This window comes from Littorina saxatilis, linkage group LG12 (assembly GCF_037325665.1).
Source record: "Littorina saxatilis isolate snail1 linkage group LG12, US_GU_Lsax_2.0, whole genome shotgun sequence".
NCBI classification, from domain to species: domain Eukaryota; kingdom Metazoa; phylum Mollusca; class Gastropoda; order Littorinimorpha; family Littorinidae; genus Littorina; species Littorina saxatilis.
The window spans coordinates 67,276,995-67,294,673 of NC_090256.1; the positions used below are offsets into that span (position 1 = coordinate 67,276,995).

A 17,679-nucleotide genomic window follows, 5' to 3' on the forward strand; every position below is an offset into this window, starting at 1 on the left:
TGCTTAAGTCTTTTCTATCCTCAGTTACTTTTGATTTTTTCTCCGTCTTTGTTCTCTTAAAGAGCGCTAGTCACTAAAAGTCAGCAATTGACGACGTGACGAAAATATTCTGAAATTCTGAAAAGCCGCATTAAATATTTCACTCGCAAGGTCTTAGTGGTCTGATTGTCTGGAATCAAATTTGAGAGGAGTACAGAGCAAAAATGCTCAGTTTTCGAAATAAAGCGGAACATTCAGGTACCAAATGAGCTATATAAAACATCAGACAAAAAAAATATATCGTATATCTCTGTCTATCCCAAACCCGGTCCCAAACGAGTATGCTCAGCGAGTATACCATGTCCTACCGGCTTCTAGTTTGGGCTAGTACAATGAGAATCAGGGGGAAACAACTTCTGTTGTTTGGCTGTCAAGGAAAGCTTTACCTCCCTTCTGTTTATGGACGATTTCTCTGCACTTTGAGGTTGGTAGACTTTGGACCCTCTGCATTTGATTGATCGTACAACTTCAATGTTAAAACACGTCTTAGGCGAATAGTGCATCCTAGTTGGTTTATTCTGCAGAAGTCGCAGGTGAATATGCATTTTGTGTGTTGATCCGAATCGGTGACAGACTTGATAGTTCGCATTCATACACCTTGATGGGGTTGTTACTCACTTACTGTTAGTGTTAGAGATGCTGATTTGAGGGAGACAATGTAAAGTTCTGTTAGCTAGTATGCACATGCAGAGAGCATTGGTTACTTCGGTTGGCATCAGTAAGACTGAATATCCAAACCGCAGTATGGCCATTTTTTTATTATTTTATTATTATAGTTGTTTCTTTTTACTGTTATTATTTATTCCTTTTGGCTATGACTATGACTATGATTCGTATGAAGCTGGTTTTTTTTTTTTATAGATCTGTAAGAATGAGATGCAGGCTAAAAAGTAACAAAAATAGCTTGCACTTTTGCAGCTATAAATCTTAATTTTGTCAGAAGAATAGCTAGGCTGTTAATTAAGTGTTATTATTATGTATCATCAAGTTCAGTGCAAAAACACACAAAAATGTAACAACAAAAACAAACAAGCAAACAAATGTTTTAATAATGCTTTTGAGAAGAAAATGTAAGTTTTACGCCCTCACGGCAAAGCCATTTGGGGCATGTTACACAGGAAAACCCGGCTTTGTATGAAAATAAAAAATAAAAATGCGGGGGGGGGGGGGGATGTAGACAGCTGGCTGCCGGCTGCTAGAGCCTGAAATGGGCTAGGGACCAGGTTGGGTCGTCTTGGGTCAGTGCTGAAATGGTTACTTTATTGGCTGTTGGCCGAACGGACACCCGGGCTTCATATTTTTGCATGCATGTATTCGTGTTTCCAAGGCCTGAGGCTTTCGCTGTGACCCTGGGATCTTTATCGTGCGCATGCGTGCACACGGGGGTGTTCGGACACCGAGGAGAGTCTGCACAAAGTTGACTCTGGGACACACATCCCGCGCCGAACTTGGGGGTTGAACCCACGCTGATAGTAACAACCGGTTTTAAAGCCAGCGCCTCTACCGACTGGGCAAACTCCCCCCCCCAATTTGTTGGGGTCAAGAAGTTCCATGGAGGGTGGGAGGTATGGAGTAACACATAGTGTTTTAATGCTCAGAACATTCCCACCCAAGCAGAGCCGCGCTAGGGGTACGCATTACCGTGAAGCTGGCAGTCAGTGCTACCAAATGTCGTCTGTGTCTACCACTCGGTGGTGACTTTATGTGGGTCTATGTAAGCAGATGCCAGCGCAAGCAATCTGATGCAGAGTCAGGAGGCGGTTTGGTCTCCTCCCCTTCAAAGTGCTGCTGATCGAACTTTGGACCCTGTATTCCACTCATGGAGTCTAACTCGTTATTTACAAATAAAAGGGAATTTTGACTTTTAAAATTTGGCAGCTGAAGTCAGTGAACTGAAGTGCCCAACCGAAAGCAGGAAAATATAAGGCGAGAGTAGCGTCCCTTGAGTACGATGACGTCAGTGACGTGGATATAGCATCGAGTCTAGAGACACGGACCCGTGGATATAGCCACAGCCTTATTGCATATATAAATATATGATTATCAGCACTGAAACCAATAGACTCTGACTCATGCTCTATAATAATTGAAGTCGGCAACGCAATTATAGATGTAGTTTGTGTGATGTCACTAAATTGCATGCTGTACACAGACACAATTACCTTCAGAAGGCTTTGACAAAAGCCGAATGTATTACAAGTCACAGTAAAATCAGTACAGACAGTGTTAACATCAACTGGAAACCTCTAATACAGTGAAACCTTTTTTACGACCTCTAAAAACCAGGACAAAAATCTTGCAAAGGAGGGAGTCATACAAAAAAATAGGTAAATATGCAGTCTGAAGGGAAAATGTTGGGAAACAAGGTCTTAAAATACTAAACTTGTCACATCCAGGTGCACGGAGCCCCAAGGGCTTTCAGGCATGCCTCAAGCAGCTATATATATATCCATTTGAAACAACCAACTTTCATTGACTTTCATGCAAGGAGTCAAAAACTGCAAATGTTCCAACTTTGACGCATTAATTTCGATCATTCTCCAGGGCAGAAAAGCGTGGCCCTCGATCAGGCTCACATCACAGGTCCCGCGCGCACGTGAAATAATTACATCAAAAACATACATGGAAGTCTATTAGTATTAGTCTCGACGAGAGGGAGATTTCTTTCTCTTAATTGGGTACCTTACATCAAGACATTGTGTTTGATAACGTAAGAAAATTGTAAAAGATGGTATGTGCCTGGGTCCATTTTGGCATACATATATATAAATATCGTAATCTGCGTCAAAAATACAAATTGTTGCTTCAGAAGGGTTTTTAAACAAAGGTTTCACTGTATTTGATCAATTCAAAATTGAAAACACGGGACAAAATATCACCCGGTCAGACATACAAATTCTGATAACATTCTGACATATTTAAATTTGGAGTCATAGCAATTGAGGTGTTATGACTTTGTTATCAGACCTAATTAGTCTTCATGATCGACTTAGTAACCCTGACCTGACAAACCGTATTTGTGGGAGACAGTACGAACTTTGTCTGACTTTTGAGATAATACAGTATTATGTGCTAGTTAGCAAAACACCTAGCGTGTGATCACTGGTAAGGTATATATTAGCACCAGGGGCTGTGCGGTACACCAGTCTTTCTATGTGTGTGTATGAGTGTTTTCTTTTCTTTTGTTGTTTGCGGGTTTGTTTCTGTGTTTCGGTTGTTGTTGTTTTTGCGTATACATACATGTGGTTTTTCAGTTCTACTTTTACAGTGTAGTAATAATCAGCAGTTCATTTTATTGACTCTTCAGTCACTTGTCAAGATTTTTTTTTTTTTCATTTTCTGTTTTGTAATTATGTAAGCATCAAGTTTAGCAGTTTGCTCTGTCTATACAGTATTCTCAGACATAGTGGGAAAAGGTTCTGCATTTCTTTTCAAAATAATTGAACAGCAATTCAAACATGTATGCCAAGCACACATGTATGCAGAAAAGAGTACCACATAGTTTTCTGTATGCTGTCATTTCTCCAGAACTTCATGTCCACCATGGCATCCGCCATAGACGCTCAGGTGACCTCAGAAGATGAGAAAACATTTCAGTACCAGGAAGAGTTGCCTCCCTTGCCAGTACCAGATCTGGGCGAGACGCTCCGTAAATACCTGGATTCAGGTGAGAACAGCTGAAGAACTTTTACTAGCCAGGCTTTTGGAAGCGTTGGGTGGTGAGTTGCATTAGATAAAAGAGTTGAAGAGCTTTGGTGTGGAAGCCTTGCCGTGGTGGGGGATATGTTGATACTGTCTGTTTCCTGTCTCAGTGTCTGTCTCTCTGCATGCGCGACACTGGGGTATGTTGTAGGAGAAGAAGGGGACAGACCTGTTTACCCTGACGATTTTGGCGTAATTTATTACGATTTTCTGCAAAATAATACGTCATTCCGCTATCCGTGTCAAGACTACAATTTTCATAAATGATAAAAATGTTAAAACAAAAATTTAAAAAAATTATTTTTTTATTAATTCACATGTTTGGTATTGTTTATTTCAATGGCAAAATGGGGTGAAAAAGCACAGGACTGACCATAGATCATGTCTGTCTGATGAGACGCTGGAGAGCCTTCTAGTGGTGAAGTCTCGCCCTCACTCATTCGGCAAGCGCATGTACAGTAGAGGAGCGCTTGACACACTGAAAAAGGCCTACTACGAGCAAACGAAAAAGAATCAGTGATGCATGTGCTTTTGATGTGATCTTCTTTGAAATTATGATGACTACAAAAACTGACTGATGTGTTTTGTTAGTGAATGATGGATATATGTGCATGATTGCGTTTCGCAGACACAGTTGTCATGTGCGTTGTAATTGGCGACGAATGCTGGATGATTACTATTTTTGTGCCAGGATTACTATTTTTGGGGCTGAGCATTACTCCAAAACACTTATGGGGGTAAACAGGTCTGAGGGGAGCAAGAGAGAGAGAAAAAAAACCCGGGGGTGGGGTGAAGGAGGTGAAAGGGTGAAGGAAGGTGGGTGGGTGGTATAGATGGAGGGTAGGAGGTGGAGTGTTGAGGTGTCTGTGTGTGATGCCATCTTTCTGTCTGTCTCTGTCTCTGTCTCTCTCTCTTTCTCTCTCTCTTTCTCTCAAAGTAAGGAGTCATGCGTGCAGAGAGAATTTGAAGTTGCAGATTTTTGTGCAGCGATGAGCTAAGTTTGATCAGTATAACCGGATCATGATGCAACTTAAAATTGCCATTCTAATAATTTTACAGCTTCAGAAATCTAAAGCATGACCTTTGGTTACTGCTTGAGCCTGATAGGATACAGGGGCGGATCAGTTCATTTTATGGGGGGGGTTTCCAAAAGTATATTGTGAAGATATGGGTGTGAAGGCGCTTCGAGCCGACGGCGCAAAGCGCCTAGCTTGCTAGGGGGGTCCGGGGGCTTGCCCCCCCGAAAAATTTTGAAAAAAATGATGCAAAATGGTGCAATTTGGTGCATTCTGAGGATGATCATTACCAGTTTCAGGCAGCAGATTTTGTCACTGATTAATACCCCCAAAAAACACCAAAATTTTTATTTTTTTTTGGCAGGGGGGGGGGGGTGTTTCCAGAAACCCCAGAAACCCCTCCCCCCCTCGTCCGCCCCTGGGATATATCTGATGCCCCCTTCCATTTTCCACAATAAGTTGACTTTTTTTAAATTTCAGTGAAGCCTCATGTGACAGAAGACGAGCTTCGGCAGGTTGACTTTTTATGTGAGCAGTTTGCTTCTGGGGAAGGGAAGATCTTGCACGAGAAACTCCAGGCCTTTGCAAAAACCAAGAAGAATTGGGTAAAGTATAATACAGTGGAACCCCCCCTTTTAATACCCCCCATGCAGAAGGTTGAGTGTTTGAATCTCGGCTGTAGGTCAACTTATTTTCAGACCTGCTAGTGCTAGTGCCCAATCCCCCTCCGTGTGTACACTCAAGCACAAGACCAAGTACACACAGAAAAGATCCTGTCATCCATGCCAGAGTTCGTTGGGTTATAAAAACACGAAAACACCTGGCATGCATTCCTCGAAATCGGCGTATGGCTTCCTGAATGGCGTATGGCTTCCTGAATGGCGGTAATTGATACGGTAATACACTGTAGTGCGCTCTAGACTAAGTGTCTAGGGCAAGTAGATAGATAGACATACATTTGAAAAGTAGAGTACACTTGTATCATTAAAGAACACTAAGAAACTGATGTGCATTTTGATTCTCCCAACCCACTAAGATTACACCTTATTCAACACTCTCATCCCTGTACAGGTGAATAAAAACATGTATAATTCTACTGTGCATATCTTCTGTGGCTTTGTAGTGCACAGTTAACTACGTGTACTTCATTTCCATTGCGAATGGGAGGTGTAGGGTTTGTAATCATGAGGTTATATAATATTAGTAAGAGATGCTGGCTTCATTGCAAAAAGCCTGAACAGTAAATGAATTATAAATGTGCAGTTCACCCTAATATGACACCAAGTTGCATGAATCTGTACGTTGATGGATGGGAAATTGGTTGCCTTACAAAAGATAAAAAGAAAAGAATTAAAACAAATTTTTAAAAATTCCCTCACGCTAATACAAGGAAAATTTAACACATATCAACAGTTTTATCTCCTAATTTTTCTCATTCCTGTACAGGACTTCAAGGCTTAGTCAGTAACTTTGTGATGACTCTTCGATTTCATCTCTAAGCTGAAAATTAACTCGGTATATTATTTTCTCAGCTGGAGAGATGGTGGGAGGACGTGGCGTACATGGAGGGGCGCCTTCCCAACCCACTGATGAACATGGCGGGACCTGCGCCCTACATCTATGATGTGTGGAAACCGCAGGCTGGAACCATGATACCCCGTGCTGCCCTCATGCTGCACTTCGTGGTACAGTTCTGGCAGTTTGTGCGCAAGTATGTATTTCATAGTGTGAAAACCCCTTGGGGGAAGCTTTGAAATGGAAATCGGGGTGGGGGGGTGTTCTGAAAAGCTGGTTACATCAGTGCCCACTGACATTGTGGTGCATGATGAGAATCAATTTGATATTATGCGCTGTAAAAAGACAGAGGTAGGTAATAAGTCTTGATCTGCCAAATTTTGTTTGGATTTTTTTTTTTTTTTACCTCAGTCATGCAAGCTTGACTTCATTGATCGGCAAGATTAAAGGCAACTTTTGAACAGGGCTGTGCTGGAATCAGAAATTCGGGTAGTTTCATGGGGGTTCCAGCAGGCAATGTGCAAGAAGATGGTAACAGTTGTAAATGATTAAGAATAAAGGCAATCCCACAGTACTGGTCATCTTGGAACTCTGTAGTTTAGTTTCTGCATACTTACACTGAACCACTCTATCATTGTGCAGGGAAAAGATCCGACCTCACAAGGACACCAAAGGAAAACCATTTTGCATGAACCAGTTCCTCAAACTGTTCAGCACCTGTAAAATACCTGGCGTACAGATGGACCACCTGGTGCATCACTTCAGAACAGGTAGGTTCTAGGAATTGATGCACCGCAGTGTAACTTTGTGAATCTTAATTGTGCTTTGTGAAAGTAATTGCTCATGCATAACACAGATCAATTTGTAATAAAAAAAAGTATTTGTAAAACTAAAAGGCTGACTTTTAGCCTTCATGCACACACACAAAATTACTTCTTTATTCCAGTCTCTTGCCACTCGCTCACACACACACCCCTCCTGCCCTCACCACCCCCTCCCCCCCCCCCCTACTCCCCTACCCCTTCAAAAAAAAAAAAAAAAAAAAAAAAACTGAAAAAGAAATTTACTCTTCGCCAATGTCCAGGGGACACAGATCGCATGGTTTGCAAACAATAAAGAGACACATGCACCTGTATAAATAAAATAAGGAACCTTCAATACAAAAACAGTAACTGACTTACCGACCGTAATTTGTTTTTGCCTTTTCATCAGAAATAAACATTTGATGGGCGGTTCTGGTGAGGTTATGCCCCCTCTTTCTTTCGGCTGGTAACTGGCGCCACCTCGCGGCAAGATCACACGAGAAAGGGAAAAAAACTTGCATTGGTCCCAAATAGCATATCGGTTTGGTAACAGTTCGTGTGTAAGTCATGCATTTTATTCAGTAAACAGACAATGGTCGGTTCTGGTGAGGTTATGCCCCTTCTTCCTTTCGGCTGGTAACTGGCGCCACCTCGCGGCAAGATCACAGGAGTTGTCTCGCGTTATCACCCCAGAAGCGCTCAATTACATGTATTATTTGACTTTTTCTCTCAGAGTCTGAAGGCCCTTCCCCTACGCACATTGTGGCGATGTGTAAGGGCCATCTGTTCAGCCTGCAGTGTGTGGATGGGGCGGGGGACACTCTGACGGCGCCAGAGCTCCAGTCCCAGTTGCAGAAGATTTATGACAAAGCCAGCTCCCTCCCTCCTGCACCTGGTGTTGGCTTTTACACATCACTTGAGAGAACTCAGTGGGCTGGGGTAGGAAAAGAATGTTTTACATGTGCAGGCATGTTTTAGTATAAGATGCATGGATGCATGCGTTTGCAAACACTCACACACACACATTTGCTCTCTTGCACATGCACACACACACACACACACACACACACACACACACACACACACACACACACACACACACACACACACACACATATTCTCACACCCACATATTTGCTCGCTCTCTCACACAGACACTATATGCACATACACACGTTTGTACACGATGACACACGCAAGCACACATATACTCTTATGCATACACGCTGGCTTCTACCAATGTTAACAAACACCTCATTATCAACTCAGGAAAAGTGGGAGGGGGGGGGGGGATGTTAGGGAGGTAGGTGTTTTTTTAGAACCAAGAAACCTAGAAGTTGGAATCCATCCACAAAATTAAACTCCACAGAGTGATGAGACTGTTGCTGCCGCAGTTCGTAAATCGGGCGCCTGTGCCGCGTCACTAAAAACTCACCTGACGCTTTTGGTAGTCCGCCGCACACAAATATAGTTCGTCAGCTTTCATTGATTTTACTTGAAGACTTGCAAGGCTTGGAAGTGTGTTTTTAAGTCGATGACTTAATCATGTCTTAACTTTGTCGCATATTTTATGTGGATGCAGAAAACATCTTTTTTGGGGTTACTTGTGATATATGTATTGATGCGCGCACTTCCGAATGCAAGCTAGCTTTTAGCACGTTTTGCTAGTTCAGTTCAACCGGTGCCGTCAAGGAAGACAGACTGATCCTCACTGCTTTCCTCAGATAACAAAAGGGCCAACGAGGTAATGTGATCTTTGTAGAATGTTTTGCTACTTTCCTCATATAATTTCTAAGGCCAACGAAGTATGTAGTCTTGTAGAATATTTTTACTGCTTTCTCAATTGTGGTTGTAACGCCTGCAGGACACGCGAACTAAGTTGCATGATATTTTCGTAATATTTTTACGAGCTCGTTCATGGTATGGGCTTCACGTGATATATGTGCCAGGTCTTTTTGGCTGGACTCTATCTGACACATAACTCAGAGGCATAGTTCGTTTGGTCTGTTTTTAGTGCAAGTATGAGCAACGAAAATTACAGATAGCGATACCTTTTGAGAGAGGCAATGGAGATCATCCTCATGACTTTAAATTACCGTGACATATAGAAGGGATAGTTCCCTTATACTGACATCAGCGATTTGTACTCGGGCTTGATGTTGCATTTGTTGACGATACAGACTTGGAATTTGCATAATGTGTGCCATGTTCTGAGTTAGACTCTTTCTTGTCTTATTCTTTTAGCCATTTCATGCTCAGTCCTTCTTACTATTGTGTGTCAGTTTTTATGAGATGAACTTGAAACTCCCATGACATGTGTCATATTTTGAATTGGACCTTTTTCTGGATTTTATATCGGCTATTTCTTACTTGGTTTTATCATTGTGTTTCAGTTTTACGACACCACGGGTTATGTTCAAAGGGAAAAATAAAGCGATTTACATAACCTTGCGTGCCAGTGTGAACGTTGGAAGGAAGGCAGTGACAGTAAAACTCGGACCTGAGACGAAGGACACCCAATCGACCCAGAGCTTCGACCCTGGCACCGGTCAACTCTACCGTTCCTGGTCAACTTTATTGTTCCTGATCAGCTCTACTGTTCCTGATCAACTCTACTGTTTCTGATCAACTCTACTGTTCCTGATCAACTCTACTGTTCCTGATCAACTCTACCGTTCCTGGTCAACTTTATTGTTCCTGGTCAACTCTACTGTTCCTGGTCAACTCTACTGTTCCTGGTCAACTCTACTGTTCCTGGTCAACTCTACTGTTCCTGATCAACTTTATTGTTCCTGGTCAACTCTACTGTTCCTGATCAACTTTACTGTTCCTGGTCAACTCTACTGTTCCTGATCAACTCTACCGTTCCTGGTCAACTTTATTGTTCCTGATCAGCTCTACTGTTCCAGAAACTCGACCGTTGAATTCGACTGATGCAGACACTTCGATATTTTGGTGTAGACAGTAGTCAATATCAACAGGAGAGTCTTGCACTTAGACGTTCCAGTCGTGAAGCAAAAATGACTGAGAAGGGCAAAGCTTATCAAATGAAACTGCTCACGGATAACTTCAGATCTGATCGAGATAACCTACAGGCGTTTCTGGCAGAGACAGACCATGAACTTCAAAAGGAAGAAGTAGATTGTGAGGATGTGATCGCCAGACGCATGAAGGTGACGTCTCTACTCACCTCCCTAAAAGAAACTGCAGAAAGACTAAAAGAACTTAGTGACACCAGTGAAGAAGACATTGATTCAGCACTTGCTGAAATGACAGATGCGTCAGTTACGACAATGAATAAGATTGTCACTGCCACCAAACACATGTATTCGCACAGTTCCACTCGTTCTCACGCTTCACATTCCTCCAGAAGATCTAAGGCTTCAACTACATCAACTACATCGTCAAGAAGAGTTGCCGCTGCGGCTGAAACTGCTGCACTACGAGTGAAGCTAGAGGCACAGCATATTGAGAACGAGGGGCAGGAAGAACTGGAGCAATTGGAATTTGAAGAAAAGATGCGCAGATTAAACGCCGAAAGAAAAATGGCTAATCTGAAGAGAAAACATGAAGCTCAGAAGGTAGAAACTCAGCTGAAAATGGAAGAGGCGAGACTGTATGCACTTGAACAGACCTCAAGCTCGACGTCAAGCAGATCAAGCTGCAAGTCGACAAGCAGCCGTACCATGCCTGGGAGAACTGATAATAACCCAACGAAACAAAACCTGCGAGCACATGCTTCAGTCTTTACTCCCGAAACTCATGATGAAAATTTGGTAGAAGCACTGGCAAGGGCAATAACTTCCAGTCGCCTTCCCATTCCCGAACCACCGATCTTCACAGGAGACTCCCTGCAGTACCCAGACTGGTCATTCTCTTTTACATCCTTGATTGAGAACAAAAGGGTTCCACCTGAAGAAAGAATACACTTCCTCAAGCGCTATCTGGGAGGCCCCGCCAAGGAAGCTGTCAGTGGGTTCTTTATGCTGCGGAGTAAAGATGCCTATCAGCGAGCCAGAGACATTCTAGAACAAAGATTTGGCAACTCCTATGTCATTTCTGAGGCTTTTCGGTCTAAGTTGGATGCTTGGCCCAAGGTGCACAACAAAGACAAGTCAGGCCTGCGCAATCTGTCTGATTTTCTACTGCAGTGCCAAGCTGCGGCTGCAGAAGTGGAAGACATGAAGTTTCTTGATGACATGCGAGAGATCAAGAAAATCACTGCCAAACTGCCAGACTGGATGGTTCACACATGGAACAGGAAAATTGCAAAAAGCAAACGAGACAAAGGAAGATACCCCAACTTTCAAGAATTCGCAAGTTTTGTCTCTGAAGAATCTGAGATATTGAATGATCCCATTCTGTCCTCTGAGCCTTCACCAGTACAGCCCCCTGTGAAGCAGCAGATCAGAAAACATGGAGACTCATATACTTCACAAAGAACAGTTCTCAGTACAGGTCAGAATGAAATACATGAACCTAAGCCATCTACAAGCTGTTTGTTCTGCAAGAGACAAAATCATTCTTTGAACGAATGCAGAGACTTCATGAACAAACAGATGGCAGAAAGAAAGGACTACGTAAGAAAAGAAGGCTTATGTTTTGCCTGCCTAAGACAGGGACACATGTCAAAAGAATGTGTGAAGCGAAGTGACTGTAAGAAATGTAAAAGGAAACATCCCACAAGCTTGCATGAGGAGAGACAATATTTTGGAGTTGAGCAGCCAGTGAGGAAAGAACAAAACAACGGAGAAGGGAACGCCACATGCAGGAAGGTCCTGTCTAAGACAAAAAACAGTCTAACGTCAATGGCCGTTCCGGTGTACCTGTCGACCGAGCAGAACCCAGACCATGAACTCTTAGTATATGCACTTCTGGATACCATGTCTGACTCAACCTTTGTTCTCGACTCAGTGGCTGAAGATCTGCAGGCATCATCTGAACCTGCCACTCTGAGACTCACAACAATGACTGACAGTAGCGTCACAATATCCTGTCAAAAATACACCAACCTGAAAGTGAGAGGCTTCAACTCTGAAAAAACAATCTCTCTCCCTGCCATGTATTCTAGAGATCACATACCTCTGGATTATGAACACATTCCGTCACCGGAAACAGCAAGCAAATGGCCTCATTTGAGCAGGTTGAAAGATCGCCTGGCCCCAAGGCAAGACTGCCCCGTTGGAATCTTGATTGGCTACAATTGTCCCAGAGCTCTAGCACCTCTGAACTGTGTTGTTGGAGAGGGAAATCAGCCGTACGCAGTCGAGACAGAACTTGGATGGAGCATTGTTGGAGGCACCACCGCAAACAAAGAAAGATTTGATGCAATAGGGCACTCACACAGAGTCGTCACGCAAGAAGTTCCTCCCTCAATCTGCCGTCCTGAAAAATCTGTGACCTATGTGTACAAAACACAAATCAAGGAGGTCACTGCCACAGACCTCATCAAGCCAATGGAGCAAGACTTCAAAGATCAAGGCTCAGACTTAAGGTCAATGTCCCAGGAAGACAAGAAATTCCCAAAGACACTTGAAGAAGGCATTCACCAGAGAGCAGACGGGTATTACGAAATGCCTCTGCCTTCCAAAAATGGGGAACCAAAGCTACCAAACAACAGACAAGCAGACCATGCCTCTCGTGGGTTCTCAGTAGATGAGATCTCAACTTCAAACTGGCTCACTGGTCCTGAGATTCTGTGGAAAAGGGAGATAACTGCAGAAGACATTGACATTGAGATCTCCCCGCAAGATGCTGAAGTAAAATCAACAACAGTTTTCACAACTCACAGTGTCACCAGCTTTGAAGAGAAAACTGGCAGATTCTCTAGCTACAAGAAGGCAGTCGCAGCAGTCGCCACAATCGTCAAGTGCTGCGCGCGCAAACAGAACAAACAGATTTCCGCCTTGGAAGCAAACCAGATAGCAAAACGAAATCTCATTCGAGTCATCCAGAGGGAAGCGTTTGGGGGAGTTTGCGAACTCAAGTCAAAATCAAACCCCCTGAGAGACCTTGACCCGTTCCTCGATGATGACAGCCTCCTACGGGTGGGAGGCAGGCTCAGAAAGACTTCAGAATTGTATGGCGTGAAACACCCATTAATCCTCCCCAAGAACAGCCATCTGTCACGTCTCATCGCCGTGCATCATCACGAAAAAACGGCTCACCAAGGTCGAAGTCTGACAATGAACGACATCCGCTCAAGCGGATATTGGATCATCGGATGCAGAAGAGTGACCTCGTCACTCATAAACCAGTGTGTGACCTGCATCAAGCATCGTGGAAAGGCCAGAGGTCAAAGGATGGCAGACCTCCCGAAGGAGAGAGTAGAACCCTCGCCCCCACCACCAGGAGGGTTTGAGAAGGAAGATCTCTACTTGAAAAAGAGATGGAGACGAGTGCAGTTCCTGGCTGACCTGTTCTGGACCAGATGGAGAAGAGAATACCTGCAAACTCTGCAGACAAGGAACACCTGGCAAAAGGCGCAGCGGAATATCTGTGTTGGTGACATTGTCCTACTGCAAGATGATGGGATCTGTAGGGCGGACTGGAAAGTTGCCAAGGTTGTAGAAACTTTCCCAAGTGACGATGGGCTTGTCAGAAAGGTCCGACTGCTCATGGCGACATCTGAGCTCAACAACCATGGCCAACCCCTGCACAAAAGGACTTACTTGGACAGACCTGCTCACAAGCTAGTCGTTCTTCTTGCTAGAGATACGTTGACGGTAGATTAGCTCCCTTTGTTGAGGTGACCTGGACCTACCTTGACAAACTTGTTCACAAGCTTGTCGTTCGTTTTGGAACGAGTTGACAGTAGATTAACACACTGTGTGGGTGTAATCAGCACTAGTGTTTTCTAAGCTGAACATGTGTTATCAGTAGAAGACTGAGAACAGTGAAACTTCATAGAAGTGATTATTAACCTTTTAATCGTGATTTTATTTTAAAATCAGCACATGTGTTTAAAGCTGAACATGTGTCAGCACAAGACTGTAAACAGTGAAGCTTCACAGAAGTGATTCATAACCTTTTAATCTTGATTTTGAAATCATCATGGATGATTTGGGTGGGAGTGTTGCTGCCGCAGTTCGTAAATCGGGCGCCTGTGCCGCGTCACTAAAAACTCACCTGACGCTTTTGGTAGTCCGCCGCACACAAATATAGTTCGTCAGCTTTCATTGATTTTACTTGAAGACTTGCAAGGCTTGGAAGTGTGTTTTTAAGTCGATGACTTCATCATGTCTTAACTTTGTCGCATATTTTATGTGGATGCAGAAAACATCTTTTTTGGGGTTACTTGTGATATATGTATTGATGCGCGCACTTCCGAATGCAAGCTAGCTTTTAGCACGTTTTGCTAGTTCAGTTCAACCGGTGCCGTCAAGGAAGACAGACTGATCCTCACTGCTTTCCTCAGATAACAAAAGGGCCAACGAGGTAATGTGATCTTTGTAGAATGTTTTGCTACTTTCCTCATATAATTTCTAAGGCCAACGAAGTATGTAGTCTTGTAGAATATTTTTACTGCTTTCTCAATTGTGGTTGTAACGCCTGCAGGACACGCGAACTAAGTTGCATGATATTTTCGTAATATTTTTACGAGCTCGTTCATGGTATGGGCTTCACGTGATATATGTGCCAGGTCTTTTTGGCTGGACTCTATCTGACACATAACTCAGAGGCATAGTTCGTTTGGTCTGTTTTTAGTGCAAGTATGAGCAACGAAAATTACAGATAGCGATACCTTTTGAGAGAGGCAATGGAGATCATCCTCATGACTTTAAATTACCGTGACATATAGAAGGGATAGTTCCCTTATACTGACATCAGCGATTTGTACTCGGGCTTGATGTTGCATTTGTTGACGATACAGACTTGGAATTTGCATAATGTGTGCCATGTTCTGAGTTAGACTCTTTCTTGTCTTATTCTTTTAGCCATTTCATGCTCAGTCCTTCTTACTATTGTGTGTCAGTTTTTATGAGATGAACTTGAAACTCCCATGACATGTGTCATATTTTGAATTGGACCTTTTTCTGGATTTTATATCGGCTATTTCTTACTTGGTTTTATCATTGTGTTTCAGTTTTACGACACCACGGGTTATGTTCAAAGGGAAAAATAAAGCGATTTACATAACCTTGCGTGCCAGTGTGAACGTTGGAAGGAAGGCAGTGACAGAGACTAATAACTCTTTTATAATGACTTGCATTCATTATATAATATTCATGAATATTTGAATATGCACAGAATCATTTCTCTTTAAGATTTAACAAAGGACTGCTTTGTTCATTGTATGTGATATAATGCTCTGATTGAATTTCTTTGAGCAGATCAGAAGTCGTCTACTGGCCGTTCATCCAGAAAATTTCCACAGTCTACAGAGCATCGAATCGTCCATGGTTGTCATCGGCCTTGACGATGGAAGCCCGGCAGATATGGATAATGTAATTACATTTTGTCATCTTGTGTTGTTGTTTTCGTCAGAAATGAGATTTTTTTTATAAAAATGGACGATTTTCCGCAAATAGACGAACTCCAGAAATGCAGGATTCTGTCGGGTTTTGAAATTGGTTGTGAAATAATTATTACTCTTGCTTTTGGTGAGGCAAGCTTAATTTCTACACATGCTCCTTGTCTATGTGTTTCAGACATACCCCTCGCTAGTGACAGGCCTATATTGTCACGTGGGAAAGTTTGACTCACAAAAAGCAAGAGTAGTCACTCCTTCACAACCCATACAAACCCTGCAACAGAGTTATTTTCAAACAGCTTCTGTTACAAAGCCCTAGCTGAACGGTTAACTTTTTGTGCTTTTGCTAGACAAAATCAGCACTGAAAGCTAATTTGCTCCCCCAAAAGCAGCGTATGGCTGCCTGAATTGCGGGGAAAAACGGTCATACCCGTAAAAACCCACTCGTGCAAGAACATGAGTGAACGTGGGAGTTTCAGCCCATGAACGAAGAAGAAGGAAGTAATTTCAGTAAAAATGGATAGTTCAGAATCTCCTCTCTTGTGTTGTTGCTGTTGTTGTTATTGTATGTACAGTGGAGCCCCCCTTTTAAGACTCCCCCCTTTTTAAGACCTTGCTTGTTCAGATTTTCTGTTCATAACCTCTGTAAATTTACCTCTATTTTAAGACTCCCTCCTTTTTTTCTTCTTCTTCTTCTTCTGCGTTCGTGGGCTGAAACTCCCACGTACACTTGTGGTTTTTTTTGCACGAGTGGAATTTTACGTGTATGACCGTTTTTTACCCCGCCATTTAGGCAGCCATACGCCGTTTTCGGAGGAAGCATGCTGGGTATTTTCGTGTTTCTATAACCCACCGAACTCTGACATGGATTACAGGATCTTTTTCGTGCGCACTTGGTCTTTTGCTTGCGTGTACACACGGGGGTGTTCGGACACCGAGGAGAGTCTGCACACAAAGTTGACTCTGAGAAATAAATCTCTCGCCGAACGTGGGGACGAACTCACGCTGACAGCGGCCAACTGGATACAAATCCAGCGCGCTACCGACTGAGCTACATCCCCGCCCCTCCTCCTTTTTGAGACCTGATGTTCTCAGATTTGTGGAGGTCTTAAAAGGGGGGTCCCACTGTATTGATATTTTGTAACGCCAACTACAACTGATCTAAAGCAGGTCTTCTAACAAGTGGAACAGTTTGCCTTGTTAGAAGAAATATATCCTTCAAGCATTTTACTGCTGTTTTGTTGAAGCTAATGTACCAAATGAGAGGTTTCTACGTGCAGCAACATTTTGTTTAAATATAGATGTCTTGTGTGTTTCTTAAATCAGAGTCAATCAGCTTTTTGCAGTGTGATGCTCATAGTGTAATGTAAACATTAAAATATTTCGATGAAACTTTTAGCGAAGTTGAGTGTTAACTGGAAATGTGCAAACTTTAACACTTTCTACCACCCCCCGCGGGTTAGGGGGAGTCCCATATTGGTTGGGACGAGAAAGAATTTACCCGATGCTACCCAGCATGTCGTAAGAGGCGACTAACGGTTCTGTTTCTCCTTTTACCCTTGTTAAGTGTTTCTTGTATAGAATATAGTCAATGTTTGTAAAGATTTTAGTCCAGCAGTATGTAAGAAATGTTAAGTCCTTTGTACTGGAAACTTGCATTCTCCCAGTAAGGTCATATATTGTACTACGTTGCAAGCCCCTGGAGCAATTTTTTGATTAGTGCTTTTGTGAACAAGAAACAATTAACAAGTGGCTCTATCCCATCTCCCCCCTTTCCCCGTCGCGATATAACCTTGAATGGTTGAAAACGACGTTAAACACCAAATAAAGAAAGGAGTAACACTTTCTACCCCACCTATGTTGACCAAGTTTTTTTTTAGCCGAGATCAGCTGTGCTGCAGCAGGTCACTCAGAATTGTAGAAACTGTTTAGTAACTGTGTACAATCAACACGCTGGAATGCAGGCGTTAGATCAACGTTACAGGAAGCGACTGAAGCTAACAGTCTGAGCGGATATATCCGTACCTGGTCAGATAGAGCCATAATTATGAGTGGGTACGGATATATCCGTACCTGGGAGACAATGAGTTAAGTGGTCACACTATAATTTGTTACAAAAATGTATTAATTG

At 42.9% G+C, this 17,679-nt stretch overlaps 1 protein-coding gene across 1 annotated transcript in view; it reads left to right on the plus strand.

Annotated features, from left to right (window-relative positions):
* The first annotated feature begins 381 nt into the window (after positions 1-381).
* LOC138982618 (peroxisomal carnitine O-octanoyltransferase-like) overlaps positions 382-17,679 on the plus strand; it is a 26,640-nt gene continuing 9,342 nt past the window's right edge. The window contains exons 1-7 of the mRNA XM_070355950.1: positions 382-463; positions 3,568-3,706; positions 5,238-5,362; positions 6,290-6,468; positions 6,915-7,042; positions 7,809-8,014; positions 15,409-15,522. Coding sequence (XP_070212051.1) covers positions 3,574-3,706; positions 5,238-5,362; positions 6,290-6,468; positions 6,915-7,042; positions 7,809-8,014; positions 15,409-15,522 — 885 coding nt within the window. The 5' untranslated portion in view covers positions 382-463; positions 3,568-3,573. The remainder of the gene's footprint in view (positions 464-3,567; positions 3,707-5,237; positions 5,363-6,289; positions 6,469-6,914; positions 7,043-7,808; positions 8,015-15,408; positions 15,523-17,679) is intronic.